We start from the raw sequence: 17,252 nt of genomic DNA, 5'->3' as shown, positions 1-17,252 counted from the left end.
ATTTCTGGCAATATATTCCTATCTCTTTGTTGTCCTTTCAGACAATATTATAGGGATAATTATGTTTTCTAAAAACCTTGTTCCTGGAAACATATTCATGAACACAGTTCATCCATAATTGTGTATTTTCATTGTGCTTCTTCAAAACAGATGTCTGTTTCATACATTTTAAAATAAATTCTTCCAAATCCTCTGAGAGCTCTTCTTTTCCCACCCTTCTGTCCAGCTATGATCTGCCCTCATGCATTCTTCCATTTCTTGTAAAATGTTCATTTGCTTTCTAAGTCACTTAATAATGAAGGTGAGAGATAGGGAGAAGCCAAGCCTGGTGGCATGCTCCTGTAATCCCAGTGGCTTGGGAGGCTGAGGCAGAAGGATTGCATTTCAAAGCCAGCCTCAGCAATTTAGCGAGACCCTAAGAAACTTAGTGAGACCCAGTGTCAAAAAAAAATGAGTAAATAAATTAAAACAAAAGGCTGGGGATGTGGCTCAGCAGTTAAGCTCCCCTGAGTTTAATCCTGGGGAGGGAGGGAGGGAGGGAGGGAGGGAGGGAGGGGGAGGAGGAAGGAAGGAAGGAAGGAAGGAAGGAAGGAAGGAAGGAAGGAAGGAAGGAAGGAAGGAAGGAAGGAAGGAAGGAAGGAAGGAAGGAAGGAAGGAAGGAAGGAAGGAAGGAGAGAAAAGAAAAAAAGAGAAAAGAAAAGAAAAGAAAAAAGAATAACCTTAATGGAAACCCACTGACTCTTTTTTCCTTCACATGCAAGAAAATGTCTTTGTCTAGGTTCATAAACATAATTGTGCTTAGCTTTTATTTTTTTAAATTTAAACATGATTTTTTTTTTTGTATTAGAGAAATTTAAAAGCTTGGGAAAACTTACAGCCTTAAATATTTTCTCATTCACACATCACTAATTTTGAATAATATGTAAAAAGAGGCAACTGGGATGTTCATTTTCATGAAGAATCTCTTCTTCTTAAAATGCAAATGCAGTTTTCTGGTTTTTTTTTATTTTTACAGACTACATTTTGATTCATTGTACACAAATGGGGTATAAATTTTTATTTCTGTGGTTATACACAATATAGATTCATACCATTCATGTAATCATACATGTACAGAGGGAAATGAATTTGTACATAGGGTAATGATGTCTGTCTTAAATCTCTTGATGTTTGATGAAGCAATGTAAATGTTTGATAAGAAATCAGCAAAAGAATACAGGCATTATAGACTCTATCTTCAAATAGGCCTTGAAATTTTGCTTCTAAATTCTTTATTTTGCTTCTAAGGTATATTGACAAATGGAATAAAAGGAGAAATGTTTTCAGCATAAAAACTCCACATTTCAGGAGTACTGGTTTCCTTTATGGTTTTGGATAATTGTAAATTGAATGTGGGTATTCTTTTTAAGCATGCAGAAAGCCATGCTTGCTGACCTTCATTTCAGTTTAACAACTCTATTGAATTATAGCCTGTTATTTGCTAGACTTCTGTCATTTATTCTTTCATGAAGTTCATGTTTGTTTCCCTCTTTGTAGCCTTAAATTATTAGACTCTGAGAGCAAAAAGGATGCTCCAGAAGTAGCAGAATCTACCCACCCTGTTTTCACCCCTCCACCAAGGCAACCAGTGTTCAAATGACCTTGGCTGTATACCATTTAAACATCTTATTAAAATATGAGTTGATTAAAATCTGCTGAGTTTCTTTTGGGAAAAAGGAAAACAAAATGACATCTGAGAAAACATTTGGCCTTTGGATTTTGGGGATTGGCTTATTTCACTTAGCATGATATTCTTTAATTCCATTCATTTATCTGCAAATGCCATAATATTATTCTTTTTTATGGTTGAATAATATTCCATTGTGTATATATACCACAGTTTCTTTATCCATTCATCTGTTGAAGGGCATCCAGGTTGGTTCCACAATCTAGCTATTATGAATTGAGCTGCTATAAGCATTGATGTGGCTGTGTTACTGATTAATGTAAATGAGTATGCTAATTTTAAATCCTTTGGGTATAAACCAAGGAATGGGATAACTGGTTCAAAAGGTGGGTCCTTTCCAAGTTTTCTGAGGAATCTCCACACTGCTTTCCACAGTGGCTGCACCAATTTGCAACTCCACCAGCAATGTAAAAGTGTGCCTTTTTCCCCGTATCCATGCCAACATCTATTATTGTTTGTGTTCTTGATAATAGCCATTCTAATTGGAGTAAGAGGAAATCCTAAGAGTTGTTTTAATTTGCACTTTTCTAATTACTAGAGATGTTGAACACTTTTTCATATATTTATTAATTGCCTGTATGTCTTCTTCTGTAAAGTGTCTGTCCTTATAATGGGGGTGGTGGGTGGGGAGTGAGAGAAGAATGGAGGGACTTTAGATTATATAGAAGGAAATGAGGTGGGGGTATGAAAAATCGTGGAATGAGACAGACATCATTACCCTATGTATATGTATGATTACATGAATGGAGTGAATCTACATCGTGCACAACCATAGAAATGAAATGAGGTACCCCATTTGTGTACAATGAATCAAAACAGTCTATAAAAATAAAAAAAAATATATGTAATATAAATATGAACATGTTTCTGGAACCTTATAAATGTGTCATAGATTTCATAATTATTATCTACTCACAGTGAATGTTGATAATTGATTCTAAACATTTGAATAAAAATAATGTGTCATAGGCATAGATTATTGATAGTGGTGGGAATATTGGAAAACCACTAAAAGAAGAAAATTCGTCAATTTTGTGTTTTAAAACATCCAGTGAGACAAATGTACAATCCTTCCACAACTTAAAGAATTTGTATAAAAATATTTTTCAACATAATGACCATGCTGAGAATCAGTGTTGAATCTTTATATTGTTGTAGTGTTATATTATAATATAGTTATAAATTATCATTTAATAAATTACTAGTAATCACAATTCCAGAGGATAAATCCTTTACCAATAACCATGTATCTTACATTATAAGCCATCAGTGTTTCTGTTATGATTATAGCTTATCCAACTTTTTAAATCACTGTGGGATAACTTATCAAATCTAATCACTGAGGAATAAATGTGTGTGCTCAATATCAAGGAATTTAAAATAATTTATTATGCATATAAAATAAAATGTAACTTTTTTCCACCTTTGTTTTGTAACTGGCATCTACCTTATAGTGAACATAATTATATAATTGTCTCAAAACATTAAAAGTGACTTGGAATGCCTGCCCTTTGGGATATGGGGGAAATTATCTGATTAATGTAAATGAGTGTGATGGTTAATTTTTGTTGTTGTTGTTAAACCTCTGGGTGTATCTGTGAGGGTGTTCCTGGATGAAATCACCATTTGCATTAGTAGACTGAGGAAAGCAGGTTTCCCTTCTCGGTGTGGGTGGGCCTCATTCAACTAATTGAAGACCTGACTAGAACAAAACGATCAAGTAAGAGGGAATTTCTTCCTGAGACTACTTGAACATCAGTCTTCTGTTTCTAGACCCAAACTGAAACATCAGTTCTTCTTGGGGCTTGAGCTTTGCAACTGGAAATGACACCGCCAACTCTCCTGGTTCTCGTGTTTTTGACTCAGACTGAAACTGAAACTACATCATTAACTTTCCTGAGTCTCTGGCTTGCTGAATACAGATCTCAGTATCTTAGCCTGCACAATTGCATGAGCCAATCCCTTATTTTACAATACCTTATTTATTTACAAATATATCTATATGATTTTGTTTCTCTGGATATTCCTAAATAATACAATGAGCCATACCAACCTGAATGAATCTTCATACTTTAAAATAAATCCCTGAATTCTTTATTACTGCTTCGAAGTTAAGGCAAGAATAGTATTCCATCTAAGATTATGACCTCACATTTGTTGGGTCATTTAATATTAATAATCCCATTTCAGTGCTCTTGCTCCAAGAAGTGGACAAATAGACAAGAGAAAGGAAGTTATTCATAGTTTACTTGTGAATCTTGAAGAGGGTAAATGGTGTGCCCAAATTCATGTGGCTAGGAAACTTCTGCATAGAACTCTCTTCCCAGGCTTTCCCTTTGCTGGTCTGCATCTGTTCATGTGAATATTAAGTGAGATTTCATAGTTTGGAAGTGAACCCTGTGTTCAAATCCAAATTCCTTAGTCGGTTTCGCTGTTTATTTATCTGTGCTCGAACACAAATAGAGATTCCATTTTGTTTATATTTTTTAAGTGTCTTCAAACATTTTTGGGAAGAAATAGAATAAATATACACATAAAGATAAGTTTTACAACTGACATTTACAAATTGTGGCTTATTGATCTTTGCTCCCTTAAAAATAATGCAAAACAAAAGTGTAAAGGAATAAAACAAGTACATGGTCTTTCCTGAGGACATCTAGAGATTTTCATCATCTTCTGCATCATTTTTAATTCACTTAATGCTAATCCTTGGAAATCTCTGGAATATTAAGACTGTGGTCAGTCTTAACTGGACCTTGTGGGCTCTCTGAAAAATAATCAATAGATACTTTGGATTATTTTCTGATTTTGGGGATTGCTTACTCTTACTTAAGAATGTGTGTATGTAAATAAATACATGAGCACACAAATAATATAATGGATCATTATGACCTCGTGCAGTATGATTGATTCAACTGAAGTTAAAAAGTAGCCCTTCTCTCTCTCTCTCTAAGGCAATTATTTGTGTCTTTCCCCCCAAGTCACAAATTGGCTGGAATTAGAAGCGTGCTAAGAGTCTTTTCCTTACAAATTGCTAAAAAAAGTGCTGGGAAAGTGATTCACACTTCAGGTTATCCTATGGTTTATCACAACGATTACTCAGGTCTCTCTAAAATTGTATGCTTAGTGGACAGGTCAGGTACTGAATAAACTTAGGTGGCTAACAGAGCAGAGTACCATGAATTAGCAAACCCAAGTACAGGAAAGATTAAGAAGGCCGTTATAGCAAATAACTACTTCTCCTTAAACCAATTGTAGAAAAACTGAGATAAGAACAAAAATGTAAGTCAGGTGTGGTGGTGCACGCCTATAATAACAGAGACTTGGGAGGCAAGAGGATCCCAAATTCAGTCAGCCTCAGCAACAGCATGGTGCTAAGCAACTCAGTGAGACCCTGTCTCTAAAAAAATACAAAATAGGGCTGAGGATGTGGCTCAGTGGTTGAGTACCCCTGAGTTCAATCCCTGGTACCCAGAAAAGAACAAAAATGTGAGATGCTTAAGTGCAATTTTTCTCTTTGGGCTTTTTTTCTTTTTAAAGCAAGGTCTATATATATATATATATATATATCTTTTTTTTTTTTTTTTTTTTTTGTGGTACTGGGGATCGAACCCAGGGCCTAGTGCATGCAAGGCAAGTGCTCTACTGATCTACTGACTGATCTATCTCCCCAGCCTCAACTTATATTTTTTAAAAAACAAATAAATTAATAATGCAGAAAATCAGAAATATATGGATGAGAAATTTAATCCCTTCTTTATTAAGGTTTGTTTCTTTTTAAAATGTAGAACTTTTAAAAACAGATCTAGGAGATTTGAGTTTGAATTATTTAAAGGCAACTAAATTTGTTCCAGGATAATCACAATTTTTTTTATAATCTGTAGGAGAGAGATATTTACAGTCTTCCACTAAAATTAAACTTTAAAGTAAGCAATCTAAATTATCTTCAGATGGGTCTGGGAACATATTATGATGGAGATCTAATTTAACCTGCAAATGCTGTTCACTTTTGATTCTTCGTTTTTCTAGAAAATGTCTTACAATTTGGGGAACTGGAAAGTTCATCTATATCCTGTCCTTTTCTTTCGTGCATAGTGCCTTGAATAGATAGCTGGCCTGACATGATAGAGGTCTTGCTTTTTGTGTCTTTTTAAGTCTATTGAATATGTATCTTAGCAACTTGTTATGTATTTTAAAGGAAAAAAGCCTATTTTTGGTAACCTGTTTTTGATTAATCCACATTTATTAAATAGAGAAGAGTAAATTAATGATGTTGAGAGAAGTTAAGTGCTTGGAAACTCAGTCACTGAAGGCTTACAGTTAGACCCAAACAAATGGATTGAAAGTGACTTCAGGCTGCCAGACTGAAAAAAGACACAGTTCCTACTGAAATGTAGCTTCTGACATTTTATCATAATCCAAGGGGAAGTTCACTGGAGATGGAGTGATCCAAGGCTTTATACTAAAAGACTCACATAATAATCTTGCCAGATGTATTGAAAAGAAAATGTGTGTGCGTGCATGTGTTATTTAATGAGTCAACAATCAGCTTTAAGACAAAAGCTTTCGAGTTCATTATCTAAAAATGAAGGAAATAGTTCATCAGAAAGTAATGATTTTCTAGATACCATGTGTCCCAATAATATGCTTCAAAATTAAGAAATAAAAAGTTAATAAAATTACAAGGACAAATGTACATATTCACAATCATAGTCAAAGATTTTAAAAACACTTCTCCCAGACACCAGTGGACAGAGAAGAAAAATATCTGGAATGAAAAGAATAATTGAAATTTAATAATACATATTCTTTCAGATTGGGTACTTAAGCAAATGACAACAACCAAAGAATTATTAACATACTGATGGCAGTGTATTCAGAAATATTTATAATTAATGAAGATTGAAAACATTACATATTAAATTTGTTGAATGGAACTACAGTAGTATTTTGACACACACCTACAAAAAATAGAAAATTGAGACACTAATCATTTTTCAAATATGTTTTTGATTGTCAATGGCCTGTTATTTTATTTATTTTTATATGGTGCTGAGAATCAAACCCATTGCCTCACGCATGCTGAACAAGTACTCTGTCACTGAGCCACAACCCCAGCCCAAGAAGTTAATCATTTTAGACAAGTTTTTCCTTTTAATTGCTATGCAATTACTGTACATATTTGTGGGGTACCATGTGATATTTCAATATAATGTGTCATGATAAAATCAAGGTAATTAGCATTGTCATCTCCTATCATCTCTTTATGTTTGAAGTAATTGTTTAACTCAAATTAGAAACAGAAGAGAGAAAATGCTAAGATAAAAACAAAGTAGAAAAATTAGTTAAGTAGAATACAAAGAAATAATAGAAAGACAAACAAAATCAAACACAGACTCTGTGAAAGCCTTAAAAATTATCTTGAAGATGAATCAAGAAAGAGGAAGCATAAAATAATAAGGATGAAAAAAGAAAGATTAAAATTTATAAGAAAATATTAATGTTTATGTCCATATATGTGAAATATATTGTTTTGCAAATCTTTACTTGACCCTGATTTACCCAAAAGAGCGAATACTCCATATTAACCTATAGCCATTAAATAAATTCAGTGTAACAAAAATCTATCCATTACAAATATTGACCCCTGATCATTTTACAAATGAGTCTTACCAAAAATAGAAGGACTAGATAATCTTAATTTTAGACAAAAATATCCAAAAGGGAAGTGGGCAGGAAGAAAACACCCTAGCCCATTTCATGATGCATTATAATCCTGTTATCAGGAAGAATATTATGGTTCAATCAGACTAGTAACTCTAAATGCAACTTATTAGCATGTTTAATCTAGTAATGTACATTCAGTTTGGTATTTCAGATATGACCACTGACAAATATTCAGTTATCAGGTGAAGGAAATTTACAGGTGTGGGGTATCACATGGAATCCAGGCATTGTGGTGGATGTCCTATATACATCAGCTAATTTGCCAAGATACTGAAGTAGTATAGGTTTTTTTTTTTAACCTTCTCTTAAACATCTGATCACACACAAAAAAAAAAGAAACAAACAAAAATTAACCTGCAGCCAAAGTAAGTCTCCAAGTTGCTCATCTGTTAGCCAACCAAGAAAGTGACTTCATTTACTGGTAGTAAGTTTATTAAGTTGTGCTTCATTGTGACAGCTAAAGAAATGTATCCAGAAAAAAAAAAATAAACTTGTTTAAGACTATTAGCATTGTGGAATAAATAAATAGTGCTTGCAGGTTGTAGGAATGGAGAAAATATCAATGGTTAATTTAAAAAGCAAAGCAAATGATTCCAAGTGGGTTTTCCTTGAGGAGTTAAGATGTTACTGGTACTACTCTGTTGTTTATTCAAGAGGCCAATGAGTGACTGAAGAATTAACCTTCCTGATAGTATTCATGGAGCAATTGTATTTGAGAATGTTTTCAATATTGAGAAAGAACTAATGCAGTACAATATAAAGTAGAATCTGCTAAAATGTATAAAGCACAGAGTGTGTTATTTGGACAGATTTACAAAGTTTGCTAAAACATAAGGCATATCGTTATTCACTGAGATATCAGCAGGAGCATTGTGGAAAACATCTGATTCTTTCATGTGTTATTGAAACAGTATGTCACCTATAAACTTCATTGGTTCTCATTCATTTAATCATCTGTAGTTCTGTGAAATTTTGTCAGAAATAGGTTATACATCCTGACTTATCCAACCACACAGCATTTTGGTGGCTTGGTGATACAATTTTATTGCAAAGTTTTTCAGATCAGGGTTAAGATTGAAACTTTTCTAAATAAGAACTGTTCTCAAGCATCGTTATTAAATATTGTCTTTGAAATTACTTTTTGCTGAAGCACTGGCAAGGTTACTTGATGAATCCAATCTAAAATTACAAGGCAAAACAGTGCTTATATGGCAATCTTATGCTGTAGTAAAGCCATTTTGATGATGACCTTTGTTTGAATCACAAGTAATGACAAGATGTATTATAAATTTCCTATACTGTAATAAATTAAAACAAAAATTTAGCTCTCCATTCCCATATGAATTTGCAGTGGATATATTTACTGAGTACATACTACAGACCCAGCAGTGTTTTCAGATACAAATAAGAAGTCAATTCCCATATTTCAAACTCCTTTTCACTGTTCATTGAGTCACTTCCAGTTTAACCTTTAATTGGAAGTAATTAATCTGCAAAGCATTAATCTGCTATAAGGCAATTATCAAGAGAAGAATCTATTAGAATTCTACAAATGCCTTCCAGCTGATGAATATGCTCAATTAAAATCATATGCTTGTGACCTGGTATCAGTATTTGCAAAAAGACATTACTTTGGTAAAAATGTAGGACTTATATAAATTATCAAGTTTTATTAATGTTTGCATTAAATTTGATATTAAAATCATTTTCTCTTGAAGCATCTTTTATGTCATCATCTTTGGTCACTGTCTTGTTAACTGGTCCTGCTTTTCCATAGCCATGCTTCTTAGTGACCTTATTCCCACAATTATTTTTTTGGACTTCATTAAATTCAGCACCTTCATAAAATTTGTATTTTTACTTCATAGCTGTGCCCCCTAATTATATCATATTGTTGCTTTAAGTCAACTATGGTATTAACTCAATCAGGCAGGAATGTAATCTAGTGACAATCAAGGAAGACTGAGCGGTTACTAGTTAAATGATTTGTCTATTTGTGAATATTTTATTTATTTATTTATTTATTTATTTATTTATTTATTTATTTATTTATTGCTTCCTTCCACAGCCCCAGAGCATTGAAGATTTGAATAATAGATCTTTAGTAAAACTGTTTGTTTTTAGTTTGGATTTAAACACTCAATTCTGATCCTGCAGATTCAAAAAGAAATCAAGAAAATGAACTGGATTTTCTTCCAGGGAACATAGATATTACTAAGCTGTGTAGAATTTGCCTATGCTAATATACATTTGAAAGCAAGTCAAAGACATGCCTTGATTTGGAAGTTCAGAAGTGGGGAGAAACGCTTAAACTACTCTATTACAATAAAATGAGTCTCCCCTATATCTAAAAGAACTGGAGCCCTAGCCTAAAACTTTTCTCAATTCTTTTCCAGGATGTCAATCCACTAATTGGCTTGGTAGCAAAGTCGTACAAAATCTTACACCTTCTAAGGAAAGAATGATAATCAGCAACTCAACACTAGTCCTCTACAGAGCTGAATGGAAAATCCTTGCAATTTCCTTTCATAAAGATCTGAATCAGTCTGGGCTTCTTGAAAGTTAGGAATAAAACAAAATTTAAAGTGGGTTCATCCAGAGACCAGAACCCCTTTTATGTCATGATGCTTTTCTTTTTAAATCTACTCAGAACTTTTCAAATAGACAAGACACTATTAATGATTTGCCTGGACACAGGTTGGGTAATTCCCTCTTACCAGTGTGACATCCCCACACCTCTCAACTTGTCCTGTCGATACCATGATTTAGTGAATAGCAGAACAAATGGAAGCTAACTCCAGCTAGAGAAATCAAAGCTTCGAAAGGCCACTACAGAGTGGAAATAAGTTTCCCTCAGGTGTCAGAGTTCTTGTGTGCTAGGGTTGTTTCTGTCTAATTAAATTCCTAGTGAAGCTATTTCCTTCCCATGGGACATCTGCCTCCTTCAGGGTAGAGGGTGGGAGGAGGTTGATTCTTGACCTGCCTTTATCATGCCTCCAGAAGAACCAGGAGGCAATAGAACATCCCTTGTTTAAGTTCACAAAATGAGTAACATTATCTGCAAAGTTACACATATTATGAAAAATGTGTTAAAACATATACAAGTTATGGAATCATTACAAATTAGGAGCATGTCTTTTGTTATGTGCCCAGTAATATTTTCTTCAAGAATTTTAAATTTAAGACTCACTCCAAACTTGGTAATTATAGCAAATGCTTATTGAAAGGTAAGAACTCTAAAAGTGAACACTTACATGTATGATCTAATCTTAATAACTCAAAAATAGTTGAAATTATCACCTCAACACCAATGTCTGAATTAAAGATTGTTAAATAACTCTCTTGTTTTTTTCAATAAAAGTTTGCAAAATGTCTAAAATCCGAGCTACCAGTTTGGGTTCAGATACATAAGGAAAAAATGTGTTTGTGCAAACATAGAAGCAGCTTTAACAATGCATAAAGCAATATTCCAAATGTCTTGTTGCTGTAACCATTTCCTTCCTGTATCTCAAAAGCAAATTTCAATATAATATGTCCACATTTCTTAATATTAATCACTCCAATGGAAAAGAACATCAGCCTAAAGTAATGTCCAAGTCTTTCTTTTGCCATGTAAAAAGTTGTCCAACTCTACACACATTATGCAAGTCCCTCAGTCTTCAGTTTCCTTCTTTTTGAGTTTGCATTCAAGTCATTAGCATTACAGTGTAGAATATTTTTTAAAATTCTGAATTAGTAGGATTTCAGATAGCTAATGAAAGCAGCAAATAAAAAAGTGTTTGTGATTCTCATCATTTTATGCTAGAAACTTCTGCAATATATGGAAGGTAGATTTAAAATTGAATTTACCAAAGAGGACATGTTCAATGAAGGCCTTCTCTTTCTGTAATAAGAGGTGATTATCAGCGGCTACACAAGGCACCTAGATCCTCAGCCACTCATATAGCATTAAACTGATCTTTAGTCTTTCTGAGAGTAGTTGTGTTTGATTAAAGATACCACTAGTTTTTTTCACGAAAGGATGCATAGATTAATTTGACAGTGATTTACTGAGTGTTCACGTTGTAGGTACTAGAACCAATATGGTTTACGTCTAATTTTGTGCATTTTTTTTTCTAGGACCCACTGATCTCAGCATGAAGAGGCAGCTGGCAACTAGCTCGGGGTCCTCCAGCAGCTCGAGCTCCAGACCTCAGTTGAGTCCAACAGAAATCAATGCCGTCAGACAGCTTGTCGCAGGATATCGAGAATCAGCTGCATTTTTATTGCGTTCTGCAGATGAACTGGAAAATCTCATTTTACAACAGAACTGAGTCAAATGATGACCGTATTCACTGAGTTCTAAATTTGCAGTTTCCACTAATGACATTTTGATTTCCCAGCAGAGATACTTCTGGTCTTACTGCACAATCTTTTAAGAGAAATACTTCCATTATGCCACACTGTCCTTGATCCATAAAGTGATGTGTTAAGGTGCTTCAAAGGAACTTTGACCTCTGAAGTACTTGAGATACTTAAATGTGTTCAGCCTATTTGCTTTTTGTTTTAGTGTGTCAGCATAAATTTCATGGCAAAAAAAAAAAAAAAAAAGGCTGCATATTCTTAATTCAAGGATAACACAGAAGAAGCTTGTGGTATAAAAAAATAGTTCAAGATCCAACTGAAATATTAGTGGAATTTGCTACTGACTCATTGGACTGAAAACAGAAGTATCTGGCAAAAAAAAAAAAAAAAAAAAAAAAGCCAAATTTCTTGTTGCTACAGGATATAACAACAATGAAAAGGATCTTGTATTTTAAAAAAAAAAAAATATGTAATTTTTATAAAAAGAAAACTTGTTTTTCATTCAAAATTGTCATTTTTACTTTGGTAACTTTTTCATAGGTCCTAAAAGAAAACTGTTTTGAGAAATTACTGTAAGTACCTTTTCCATATCCCTTTGCCTTCTCCTCTTTCCAAATTCTTTCTACAAAAATAACACTTGATGCTGGAAAACCCCTTGCCTACGTTCTTTAAATCGTCACATCAGGAACTACTTCTAAGAGAAGCCTACATTTCTGCACTTATGCTGATCTCAAAAAAAACCACTTCACACTGCAGCTTTACCATACCAGTTTTCATCACGGGATTTTTAATATTAAAAAAGACGTGCTGAAAAAAATCACACCTTGGTTTCCTTAGAGCTGCTCACTCTTGATTGCCGCTGCTGTCTTACAAGCATCTCTCTAGCAGCAATTGGATTGTAGATGACTGAATGTTGAGGTTGCAAGTGACAATCTGAAAATTTGCACTCGTGTGTAGGTTTTCTTTATTTTTCTCTTTCAGAAATAGTTTCCAAAAAGACTGTTATGTCTGCTGATATGATTTGTATACTTTACAGTTTTAGCTAAAATAAAGAACTCTCAGCAGATGCAGCTGCCAATTACAATGAACTGTTCCCTCGGGGCTCCCGTACTTTGCCCTTTTTTCTTCTTTTCTAGTGTTGGAGATACATGAGTGGTGTTTTCTTTGTGCACTTGAGGCAAGCCTATTTTAAAACTATTTAGAGAGAAATACTTTAGTTCATGCTTCTTGTATGATTATTTTTTCTGTTGTTTCGCTTTGGTTGGAATACAAATTCTCTGTGCATTCCTGAATTTGCCTTATTTCATGTAAAATTTATGTCATTCAGATTTCGACAATGAGTTGAAGGCATCAGTGATATTTCTTACCTACTTGTTACATATGGTTTCTCAAGTAATGACTGTGATTGTGACCAAGTAATGTGCACCTTTTCTTGTAACTGTGGACATTGCTATGCTTTTTTTCTTCTAGTGTTTCTAGAATTACTGTATCTTACAGTTATGTAAACAAAAAACAAAAGAAAAAAGAAAAAAAAAGAAAACTTTTGTGATACTGTTGGTGAATATAATGTGAAAATCTTATTGAAATATGAGTATTTTGGAAATACATAGATGCACAAACATCTTTTAAGGTGTGAATTTAGAGTTTGCTTATTTAAATGAAAATTTAAAAATTGAGGGCTGGTATAATTTTCTCTGTTTTGTTTGGTTTAATAAACAGATTTCTGTGTTAAAACGATGATTGTGAAACTTTACAAACTTTCTAGAAGACACAAGGCTTAATTTCTGGCTATTTGCTTTTTAAAGTCTGAAATGATATTGACAAAATTGACACTCCAAACTTATTTCCCAAAGAAATCCTAAGGTCAACATTCAATCAATAAAGAATTTATTCTAAGAAAGGGTAAAGGGAATCCGCAGCCATGGATGGTTCATTTGAGTATTCAAACCTAGTTTTAGAATATATTCATTATCTTTTATTTCTCATTTCTTCAGAAGTAACCATGTTCTTTTAATCTTTCCTGACTTAGGGAGAAGCATGTGCTGTTCTTAAAAGTGGCTATTTATATGTTTGGGGTTTTGTTATAATAATTATTGAAGGCCTTGACATGATTTCTAGTTCACCAATTAACATTTAAGCTTTGGCTTAGTAAGCACATCAAAAATTTGTAATAACAATAATGAAGTAAAAGGAGAAGAGCAGGTAAGTTCCAGCAAGTTACTCTTGTTTTTGTAGCATTTTTATCTTCCATTATAACTTCCTTGTGTACTCACCAGGACTAAATTCCTGAATATCCTCTGCTGTTGATACATTTATCCAAAAGGATTAAGGGCACTGAAAATCCCATCATTTCCTCCGGAGAGCACAGAGGTCAAAATGAAGTACCATTTTGTTTTCCTTTTTTTTATGACTTGTACCTGAGAAAGCAGCCTAATAGAGCTGTAATGATGGAATAGATAGATAGCATCATTCTAGAAAGCACATTGCAGAACCGAGTGAAGATTGCTCTCCTCATTCAAAGGAGGTGTTGGGAAACTATCAGCAACACAGAAGTGAAATAGAAGTTTCTATCCCTTCTGCTAGTTAGTTTTCCATATAAAACCGGTTTCTTGTAACTGATGTGTTACTGTATCACATTTAATGAGAAATCATGCCTTAAAATAGCCACAGAGGACACCAAGCATGAGCACAAGACCAGATAAAAAGCATTCTGATTTAATGATGAGCACAATTTATGAGAAGAGGCATTTTGTTTACTGCTCAAAATAAAGATTTGCAGTCAATTCCATTTCTCCAAAAAGGAGAAGGCACTCGCCAAGGGCACAAAGACAGAGGTGAAGCCATCTTTGGAACCCAGATACACCTGGTGCCTGGTCCCTCCATCTTGGTTGCTGTCATCTGCTGTTTCCCAAGTAATCATCACATTCTGCATAAGCCTTGGAACCAGGCTTTATACTAAATTTGAGCAGTTTTATTTGTGCACATAAATCACAGCTACTTATTAAAATAAAGCATATGTCTAAACAGGATTTTACAGAGGTTTAATTTCCTTTAAATAATGTTCTCTTCAGATATAAAGAACTATGATAAAACTCATCACCAATTGAAAATCAAATGCATGCAGCATAAAGGAGACTGACTTTTTAAGAACAATGGGGACCAATATCGAATCTTGTCAGGAAAGATTAAATGGGAGTACCCATTTGAACCCATAATGAAAATCCTTGTTATTAATCCTCAGGCCACGAATGTAATATCATTCAAAGATTACACTCCTTTTCATATTTTTTTTCTTATTAGTTATACATGACAGTAGAGTCAATGTTGACAGATTTCTACAAATAGGGAGTACATCTTATTCTAATTAGGATCCCAGTCTTGTGGTTGTACACAATGTAGAGACTCACTGTGGTGTATTCATATATGAACATAGGAAAGTTGTGTCAGATTCATCCCACTGTCTTCCCTATTTCTGTCCACTCTTCCTTGCCTTTTTCTAATCCGACGAACATTTATTCTTCTCCCATACTTATGTGTTACCGTCCACATGTCAAAGAGAACATTTGACCTTTGGTTTGGGGAGATTGGCTTATGTGACTTAGCATGATAGTCTCCAGATCTATCCATTTACTGGCCATTGTTATAATTTCATTCTTTTTTATGACTAATATTTCATTATATATATATATATATATATATATATATATATATGCCACATTTTATTTATCCATTCATCTGTTGAAGGGCACCTAGACCGGTTCCATAGTTTAGCTATTTTGAATTAAGCTGCTATAAATATTGATGTGACTGAATTTAACTCCTTTGGATGTATATCAAGAAGTGGTATAATCAGGTCACTTTGTATGAGGAATTTCCATACTACTTTCCAGAGTGGTTGGATCAATTTGCAATCCCACCAGCAATGTATGAGTGTACCCTTTTCCCCACATGCTCACCAGCATTTATTGGTTTTCTTGATAGTTGCCATTCTGACTGGACTGAGGTGAAATCTCAGTGTAATTCTAATTCACATTTCTCTAATTGCTAGAGATGAACATTTTTTTCATGTATTTGTTTTTCTTCTTTTGAGAAGTGTTTAGTTCCTTTGCCCATTTACTATTTGGGTTATTTGTTTTTTTAGTGTTAAGCTTTTTGAGTTCTTTGTATATCCTGGAGATCAATGCCTTATCTGACATGCAGGTGGCAAATATTTTCTCCCATTCTGTAGACTCTCTTCATATTCTTGATTGCTTCTTTTGCTATGAAGAGACTTTTTAATTTGATACTATCCCATCTGTTGATTTTAGATTTTACTTCTTGCACTTCAAGATTCTTGTTGAGGAAGTCCATTCCTAAGTTGACCTAATGGAGTGTTGGGCCTACATTTTCTTCTAGTAGGTGGGAGGTTCCTGGTTTTTCTAGGTCTGTGATTCACTTTGAGTTGAGTTTTGTGCAGGGTGAGAGATATAGGTTTAATTCCATTTTGCTACATATGGACTTCCAGTTTTCCCAGCATCATTTGTTGAAGAGACTAACTTTCTCAAGTTTATGTTTATGGCACCTTTGTCTAATATGAGATAACTGTCCTTATGTGGGTTTGTCTCTGTGTCTTCTATTCTGTTCCATTGATCTTTTTGTCTGTTTTGGTACTGATATGCTGTTTTTTCTACTATAACTCTGTAGTATAATTTAAGTTCTGGTATTGTGATGCCTCTTGCTTCACTTTTCTCAGTAGAGATTGCTTTGTCTATTTTGGGCCTCTTCCTTTTCCAAATGAACTTCATGACTGCTTTTTTCTATTTCTCTCTCTTTCTTTTCTTTCTTTCTTTTTTTTTTTTTTTTTTTTTTTTTTTTTTTTTTTGAAGGAAAGTATGATCTATTCAAACAAACAAAGTAAAAGGAACTCTCCCCTGAAAAGCAGACATCAAACTTACTGGACAGACTCTAAACAATGATCTTATATATGCTCAAAGAGGAAAAGGGAAACATGGACATAAAACTAAAAGAAATTAGGGAAGAGATGTATGAACAAAATGAGAGTATAGTGAAAACTAGACTCATACACCAAAGGTATAACAAGCTTTAAGTCATATGCATGGAGCAGAAATCAAAATGGTCTTGTATTTCTCAGCACAGCACTGGTAACAAAAGGATAGTGGGGCAATACCTTTAAAATCCTGAAGGAAAATTTACTTCCCTTCTAATGATTTCTCTATTTCTGTGAGGAATTTTAAAGGGAATTGCACTGAATCTATAAAGCACTTTTTGTCATATGACAATATAATTATACTACTGAAGAACATGGGAGGTCTTTACATCTTCTAAGTTATTCTTTAATTTCTTTCTTTAGTGTTCTGTAGTTTTCATTGTAGAGGTCTTTCACCTCTGTTTTTAGATTGATTACCAAGCATTTAAGGGTTTTTTTTGAGGCTATTGTGAATTGGGGTAGTTTTCC

The 17,252-nt window shown here is 33.8% G+C and overlaps 1 protein-coding gene across 6 annotated transcripts in view; it reads left to right on the top strand.

Annotated features, from left to right (window-relative positions):
• Positions 1–13,534, top strand: part of NOL4 (nucleolar protein 4) — a 367,452-nt gene extending 353,918 nt beyond the window's left edge. For all 6 annotated transcript variants that reach the window (XM_079109334.1, XM_079109333.1, XM_079109338.1 and 3 more), the window contains one exon: positions 11,573–13,534. In XM_079109334.1, coding sequence (XP_078965460.1) covers positions 11,573–11,766 — 194 coding nt within the window. In that variant the 3' untranslated portion in view covers positions 11,767–13,534. The remainder of the gene's footprint in view (positions 1–11,572) is intronic.
• The last annotated feature ends 3,718 nt before the right edge of the window (positions 13,535–17,252 follow it).

This window comes from Sciurus vulgaris (assembly GCF_902686455.1).
Source record: "Sciurus vulgaris genome assembly, chromosome: 13".
Lineage (NCBI taxonomy): Eukaryota > Metazoa > Chordata > Mammalia > Rodentia > Sciuridae > Sciurus > Sciurus vulgaris.
The sequence above is the reverse complement of the archived record's forward strand: the minus strand, read 5'-3'. Positions and strand labels throughout refer to the sequence as shown.